The sequence below is a fragment of the Telopea speciosissima genome, chromosome 9 (genome assembly GCF_018873765.1).
Source record: "Telopea speciosissima isolate NSW1024214 ecotype Mountain lineage chromosome 9, Tspe_v1, whole genome shotgun sequence".
In the NCBI taxonomy this organism is placed as follows: domain Eukaryota; kingdom Viridiplantae; phylum Streptophyta; class Magnoliopsida; order Proteales; family Proteaceae; genus Telopea; species Telopea speciosissima.
Genome location: NC_057924.1, coordinates 24390979 through 24399398, shown reverse-complemented (window position 1 = coordinate 24399398; position 8420 = coordinate 24390979). Strand labels below are relative to the sequence as shown.

General features: G+C 42.6%; 1 protein-coding gene across 1 annotated transcript; it reads right to left on the bottom strand.

Annotated features, from left to right (window-relative positions):
• Window positions 1-862: 862 nt before the first annotated feature.
• Window positions 863-1729, bottom strand: LOC122638777. Its single transcript, XM_043831625.1, has one exon. It carries the CDS (start codon window positions 1727-1729, stop codon window positions 863-865), a length of 867 nt encoding a protein of 288 aa, XP_043687560.1.
• Window positions 1730-8420: the final 6691 nt, after the last annotated feature.

Below are 8420 nucleotides of genomic sequence, written 5' to 3'. Positions count from 1 at the left end.
TGAAAGAAAGCATTTCATGGCCTGCCGTGGCATCTATCAACAAATCAATGCGAGGCAAAGGATAATAGTCTTTAGGGCAAGATTTATTCAAATCAGTAAAGTCAATACACATTCTCCATTTGCTATTAGATTTTGGGACCATTACAACATTTGAAAGCCATTCTGGGTAGATGGCTTCCTCGATAAATCCAGCATTCAGTAACTTGGTCACCTCCTCAATTATTTTCTCTTGTCGTTCGGGTGCAAAAGTTCTCTTTTTTCTGAAACACTGGCTTAGCATTGGGGTAGATGCTAAGCTTATGCTCAGCTATCTTTCTATCTATCCCAGGCATATCAGTAGCTGACCAGGCAAATACATCTATGTTTGCTCTCAAGAAATTTATGAGCCCGATTTTTCTCTCTCCACCCAAGTTCACTTCTATCTGGACAACGCGCGTAGTGTCCCCTTCTATCATCTCTATGGAGGTCAGATCTTCTGCTGGTTCGCCTCTTTCCGGCTCTTTAATATCTCGGTTATCATCCAAATGGATCAGGTTCATTTGAGGTTCTTTTCCCCTGGCCCTCAAGTATCCTTCATAACAGCGGTGGGCCGTCACATGGCTTCCTTGAGATTCCCCAATCACGTGATCAGTGGGAAACTTCATCACCAAATGTGGAGTAGACACCACCGCCTATAGCGCATTGAGTCCAGGGCGCCCTAATATCCCATTGTGTGCTGAATTCACCTTCACCACCAGAAGTTCATCATCATAGTAGAGAGTTTGGGTTCTGTCCCTACCGTGACCAACAACTCAATTGATCCTTCGACCTGAACAGGGGTGCCATTGAACCCATATAATGGGGATTCTACTCTTTTCAGTATCTAGGGTTTCAAGAGCATCTTTTCAAACGCGTCATAATACAGGACATCAACCGAGCTCCCATTATCAACCAAGATTCTCCCCACCATACAATTGGTGATTACCATCTTGATCACTAGAGCATCGTCATGATGCTTCTGGATATCTATCAGATCTTCATCAAAAAAGGTTATCGGGTAACTGGTCCTCCTCTTCTTAATGGCAGTCTCAGTTTGGAGTACATTCTGCGCATGCTGCTTTCGAAAGTTGGAGGTTTTTCCTCCCATACCAGGTCCACCAAATATAGTTGTGATCTCTCTCAAGGGTGCATTCTCAATGTGGGGCTTACCTCGGAGGGGTTCTTCTTTATCTGCCTTGGGAGATGACTTGCACCTTTCCTTGGGTTCCCGAGCTCGGGAATCCATATTTCGATTGTTCGCCTCCTTTTTAACAAATCGGTTGAGACGTCCCCTTTGGATAAGTGCTTCTATCTCGTCTTTTAGCTGTCTACACTCCTCAGTATTGTGGTCGTGATCTTGGTGAAAATGACAATACTTATTTTTATTACGTTCATACGCTGGTTTGACCATCTTGGCTAGCCAACGCAGTGCAACCTGATCCTTGATTTCATTTAACACATATGCCCGGGTGTGCGTCAGTGCGGTATACTTTGGTTCGGATTCTCTTTCTGGGACCCGAGGTATCCAAGCTTTTCTATCATCTTTTCCTTTCTTTCCATCCTCGTCATCTCGGTTACGCTTTGCTCCGACCTCCCGTGGAATTTCTTCCTTCCTCGTCGGAGGTCTCTTCTCAATCTTGTCTTCTCTTTCTACCGCAAGAACTTCAGCCAAGTTGATATACTTTTCACACCTTGAGAATAGTTCATACATATCTCAGAGCTTGGAATTTTACCATTGAATCCAGGTTTTGCACCTACAGAGCTTCTTTATTGAATCTTGTGAGAAAATTTCTGATGGATTCTTCTGGTTGCTGCTTTATGGCCAGAAGATTGGCGGCTGTCTTCTTGTGTATCTTGTTGCTTACAAAATGAGCTAAGAAGGCCCGTCCTAAAGCCATAAAATTAGAGAAAGATCGCGGAGGGAGGTGAGAAAACCATTGCCGTGCGGCTCCCTTCAGAGTGGATGGAAAGGCTCTGCACATTATGGCATCTGAAGCACCTTGAAAGAACAAGATGGACTTGAAAGTTTCCAAATGATCCTCTGGGTCAGTTAAGCTGGCGTATTGCTCTATAGCTTGCATCTTGAACCCTTTCGGAAGAGGTTCAAACCGCACCTCATCTGTGAATGCCAGATCTGTCATAAAATGGAAATCGTGAGTCGGAGCTTGGTTCTTTCCCTTTATGACTTCTTGTAACTGATCTTGGAGTTTCAAGACTTTGTCATTCAGAGCTTGTTCAAACTTCGTCATATATGAATCTTGATTCTTAGTGTTCCGTGGGATCTCCCTGTTCCTTCGTCGAGCATCATTCGCATTACTGTGGTGCTCACTGTGCTCTGGGGAATAAGTTCTTTCTCTATTTGCTGGTGGCGGTGGTGGAGGTATCCCCTGTAGAAGACCGCTTTGCATTTCCAACATTTGCTCGATCTTGTCATCCCAGCGAGTTTGCATCGCATTGAACTGTTCCACCGTGACATATCGTGGTGGATCTCTGGAAAGTCTTGGCCTTGATTCAGCCAAGTGTGACAGCTCCTGATCCTTTGGGATAGGATCTCGCGCTTCTTGTTGGAGAATTGCTATTGAAGCTCCTCTCAAACCAGTAGCTGGAGGTCCGGGAGGAGGAATAGCAGCAGGAGCAGCGGCTGCGGTAGATCGTGTGATTCTTGCTTGATTTCTTGTGTTTGTCATGGTGGGATCTTCGCAGGTTTTTGTCTCTCGTTCCCACAGACGGCGCCAAATGTTGTGCAAGAATTTCTGCTGGAGAGAATCCTTGTTACAAACACAATTCTTAAACTGTTGCAGAAGATTGAAAAATGTGGAAAATGATGGAACCCAAGAAATACAGAACACCAGCCTTGGAATACTGCATTCTCTTTATTGATTATTACAGAAAAATTGTCCTCCCTCATGAGGGGCTCGCCCAGTATTTATATAGTCAGTGGAGATCTGCAGTAGCCCATTCTTCGTTAGCCGTGGTCTTTTCTCATTGCACGGTTTTTTGGTGCCTTCGTTCGGGATGTGGTCCCCCTTCATCTCCGGGATTCCAGGTCCACGTGGGAGTTTTCTCTCAAGGGGGCCTCTAACCGCACAACTGTTACACGCGTGGGACTTTGTAGGCGTGCCTTCCAAGTCACATCTCCTCTCGAGTCCACGTGTACGTTCATGATTTAAAGTGGAAAGTATGATGTAACAATGCCTAAAGATATCCAACTCACTCGTAGGATCCTTGATGAAAGGGCTTCTAATACAACATCACAGAAACACATGGTGATAGATAGCGGTGATCAAGAAGGATCTCTAACGGTCTTACCATCACAGAGAAGCACCAGGCCAAGAGTAAGGCTTGTCACCTTAGACGACTATGAGTAAATCCGTTGGAATGTTATATGATTCTGTAACAGAGTTTATTAGAAAAAAGGGATAGGGAATATAATGATTGAATATAAATAGCCACGAACGTGAATGAAAGGCTAGGAGGAACCGAGGTTTTTGAAGCGGAGGAACCGAGGAAGCTCACTGCTGCCGCCACCCTTGTTTGAATTCTTTGGTTCTTTGGCAAACCAAGTTCCATCCTAGTAGCTTAACCAATTAAATTCAAGTATCATCCCTGTGCTGATTAATCTCCTGATCTACATCCCTATGCATAGCCGCCCTCCATCATCTATCGCCATATTTATTGCACGCGAGGTGAGTTTCTTCTATTACATGCTTATTGGTGACTTGGCAAAGCCTCTTTTGAATCATTATAAGGTAGTTCAAACGCTACCATGTGGAAGTAAGTCTCTTCCTTCACCCAATTCTTGTCTTGCATGCGAAGTTCTTTTCATTTAATGCATGGTTCTTTCCAAGAAATTTAGAATTTCTCACATGGCATTATCACCCTCCTCTTTCTTCTCAACCTTACCATCATGAACTCTACTTGCACCTCCCTATGGAAGTCTACTCGTTGGGGAGTTTTTTTCACCTCTTCTCTCCTCCTTATAAGCTCTGCTTTGGCAGAATGGTTGCTAGACCTTCTTCTAATCTTGAAGTTTTCCTCTATGCTGTGAGAACTCTCGTGGTCAAGTCGTGCAAAGCACATCCATTACTCATGTCTACCCAACCGAGTAATGCTGCTCTCTCTTCCTTTTCCTTTCCTAAAAACCCTGACTCACTCTCTTTCGTCGAGCGACTTGCAGCTGAGTTCTCCTCTAAGTTAGATCTGTCAGACATATAAGCTCCACTAGTTGATGTCATTGATCAAGCCCTACATCAAGCGAGGATCAACCTACAGTATACCATTATCGGATGGGTCCTTGACAACGTTCATATTTCTGTTTTAGAACTTCGTTCGATGTTTCGCAGAGCAGCAGGCCATTCTAAATCTGTGAAAGTGGAAGAGATCCACTTTTGTTGAAAATGCCTCTTCGACCGTTTTATCATCAAGCTCAAGTGTGCTCGTGACATGAACACCATCCTATTCTCACAACCTTGGACTTACCTTGAGCACCTCCGATTCATAGTCGTTCGGATGGAATCCAATTTATGAGAATATTCCATCTGAACGATTGTGAGTCGGTTCACGTACACTCACGTACGTGAAGATTCACCAAACTCTTGTTCTTCATGAGCGGGGAATCTTCAGCGTTGGGATCCCGAAATCCCAGCCGACAAAGGTTATCTTTACCATGGCGGTTGTTTGGGCTCAAATTGAAAATATTCATTAGATCTTCTATAGCCAAGACATTCTCATATTCATATTTTCCAAAGCTGGTCGTTGCCTTTATTTGGAGTGCCCGACAGGTACCATTAGCTCAAACAATTTCCGTGCAGCAAGGCGCATTTTCCCTCTCTCCCACAGAATCACCAAAACAGTCATTGTTAATTTAGGCTCCTCAGTCTCTACATTTGTTTTGTTTGCCTATGAAAATAGGCCTAATTTGATATGGGCCAACTGCTTGATGTTCGACCATAAAGGTGTTGACTGCCCCTTTAAACCAAGAACTGAATTCTTAAATGTTATTTCTCAAGTCGTTTCCAACGTGGAATTGGGTCTCCTACCCAAAGCAGCTATTTCTCCTCGTCGTTCCAGTCTCCTGGCAAAAATGAGTGGTGTTTACGATGAGTTCTTCACCACCAATCTGGGAACTGTTCTGCATATCAAACTAAGGTTTGGATACATCAGAACCAAGTTGAAGATCAGTCAAAGACCATCTTCGACTTGAGGGGGGATGTTAAGGAAACGGATATATGATTTGTATTTCAAATTCAAAAGTCCCGATTGACCAGATCACTACCCTATCTAGCTGTTGTAAGCTTATCTATAACTGACTGTGGTTATCCAATTGTAACAAACACATATCCAAAATTCAAATACAAGTCTATAAGAACTAACGCAAACCCACCTTGAAGGGTAAGCGAGATTCACACAAACTCAATTTCTTCATTCTTAACACCCATCGTAGGAAAGTGGAACTTCTTCAAACCATCAGAACCATGGCTCATGTGTTTGGCCTCGAACTTTCTCTCACTTCTTCCAACACCCGGAAAGTTATGCTGGACATCATTAAGAACAGTTCGGTATACACTCAACCCATGCCGCAAGGTCATACCACAGCACAAACAAGAATCAATATCTTTCCAGTGCTTATGTGCAACAACAATGCTCGTGTCTCGTGTGGGAGATTCTCACTAAACCATATTAATGTTATAGACTTAGAGCTAGGTTCCTTAGCTTGTATCCTAGCATATGCCCTCCATAACCATGGCAATCAGTGGAGCGCTAAGAGTGGAAAGGTTGCGCTTCAAGGCATTCTGATCAACCAGAGTTTCATTAAGGCTGATTTCATCAAAATGCCACCTAAGAAGAGAACTGCAGCACATGAGGAACATGACCCTTTGGCGCTTCAGTTGTAAACTATAGCTGATGGTGACAGCTCTAAGAAAGCTAAGGCCGACAAGGGTCCAACAATCATCAGTGAACCTGAGGCTTTGTGACTGGCCGAAAATAGTCACCCAAGGGGAAATGAAGGGCATGACTCTCAATAGTCGAGGGATTGGTCGCCCCTCGACTAGGCATGGAATTTGTAAACGATAATAAAACATAGACCTGCTTTGTGTTTTCTTTCTAAAACAAAGTCATCAAACCCCAATCCTAGGAATGTTTGCAGATCCCTAACATTCCCTCATTTTGTTAGTACCCCGGCTAGTAATGGAGCTGTTGGTTTACTACTCATGTGGTCTGACAGAGTTATTTGCAATGTTGTTTGGAGTAGTGATTGATGTTTCCATGTAGAAGCGACATTTCTAGATATGAATCAAACATGGGCTCTGACTTTTGTCTACTTGAGTTGTGTGGAATCTACAGGGAAAGGTCAATTTTCTTCTCTTTTGAATATGACTTCTTTCATTCCATTGCCATGGATCTTAACTGGAGATTAGAATTCTTATCTTAATGTTGAGGACAAACTGGGAGGTAGAAGAATTCAACATTCTCAACTCATTTCTTTCAATGAGTTCATCAATAAGGCTTGCATAGCTGAAATCCAACAAATTGGCTATCAATTTACTTGGGATAACAAACAATTTGGAGATAGGCGAATTGAGGCAAAACTTGACCGGTTCTTCTCTAATTCTGTTTGGTTCAACATTTATCCACAAGGTACGGTCATCAATGAAGTCACATCAACCTCAAACCATAGAGCCGTTGTTCGTCAGACAGAAAGGGATGGGCAAAGAACTATTCGACCTTTCAGATTTGAAGCATTTTGGATCCAAGAACTAGTGTTTGTAGAAGTTGTTTTCAATTCTTGGTCCTTCAGTCAACCTCCAGGTTCCCCCTCCTACACTCTTTGAAACAAGTTGAGATTTCTTCAAGGCATACTCAAACATTGGAATCTCCAACATGTTGGAAACATTTTTAAGAAGTTGAAGGATAACAATCAAGCTCTCTCTTTCCAATCACTACAATACCTTACATACTTTGCGGGATGATTAATGGTTCTTAAAAGAAAAGTCCCTCATTGCTCTTTTAAAAAGATTTTCTCATCAAGAAGAGATTATTTGGCAGCAGAAATTGAGAGTGAATTGGCAATTGAATGGAGATAGAAACACCAAGTTTTTCCACCTCTCCATACTAAAAAGAAGGGCTAGAAATTGTATCAAGTTCCTCAACTCCAATGGTGTTACGGTTATAGATGAGGGAGATATTGGTTCAGTCATTACTGAATTTTACAAGGATCTTTATCAAACCAGAAATCCTAGAATTGATGATTCCTACTTCTCTCCTATAGAAGGGAGGATTTCTGAGGAGGATAATGGTACACTCACTAGACCTGTCACAGATGATGGAATCTTCTATACAGTCAAATCAATGCCAGGAGATAAGGCACCTGGTCCTGATGGCTATTCAAGTATGTTCTTTCACAATGCGTGGACAGTTATTGGCAGGGAAGTTTGCGATTGCATTAAGAATTTCTTCAACAGGGGATCCTTCAATCTCATTCTCAACTAGACTTAAATTGCACTCATTCCTAAGGTGAATCATCCCTCTTCAATCTCAGAATTCAGACCAATACGCCTTTGCAATTTTGTGTACAAGTTCATCTCCCGCATTATAGTTAACCGCCTAAGACCCATTCTTGACCACATCATTTTATTTAGTCAAAATGGGTTCATCAAAGGGAGGCAAATTCAAGATAATGTGTCATGAACTCTTACACAAGATCAAAATACTGGAAGATGAAACAAAGGCTACTTCTTCATCAAAGTGGACATGAACAAGCCTACGACAGGCTCGAATGGACCTTTCTTAGAAGCACTCTTACTCACTTGGGATTTGCTGCCAACTAGATTCAGAAGGTAAAGTTCTGTGTGGAGAACACTCAGATGACCATCCTCCTCAATGGATCCCCTCTCCCACTTTTCAAGTCGTCACATGGTCTTAGAAAGGGAGACCTTCTTTCATCATATCTCTTTGTGTTGTGTGCGGAATTGTTATCTACCAAACTCTCCATAGCTTTGGAGAGGAGAAAGATTAACTCACATGCTTTCTTTGATGATCTGATTTTCTTTGGGGAAGCAAATATGAATGAAGCTAGAGCTATTAATGAGGTTCTTGAGACCTATTGCTCGTATTCAGGGCAAGCTATCAATATCAGCAAAACCAGAGCTCAGTTCAGCCCCAATATTGCCTTGGATAGGAAAGGACAGTCAAGATAATTCTTTAAGATCATTCGAACCTCATCCTTGGATAAGTATTTGGGTATCCCATACACAGGTGGTAAGATTACCAAGACTCACTGTAATGATCTCATCTCCAGAGTTAACTCTAAACTGCAACACTGGAAATCACAATTCCTCAGCCTTGCATGTAAAATTGTTCTTGTTCAGTCAACCCTCTCGGCCATGTCCCTCTATACCATG

Excerpts from the sequence above, each read along its gene's own strand:
- LOC122638777 (XM_043831625.1), bottom strand. The coding sequence starts at position 1,729 with ATGTATGAACTATTCTCAAGGTGTGAAAAGTATATCAACTTGGCTGAA.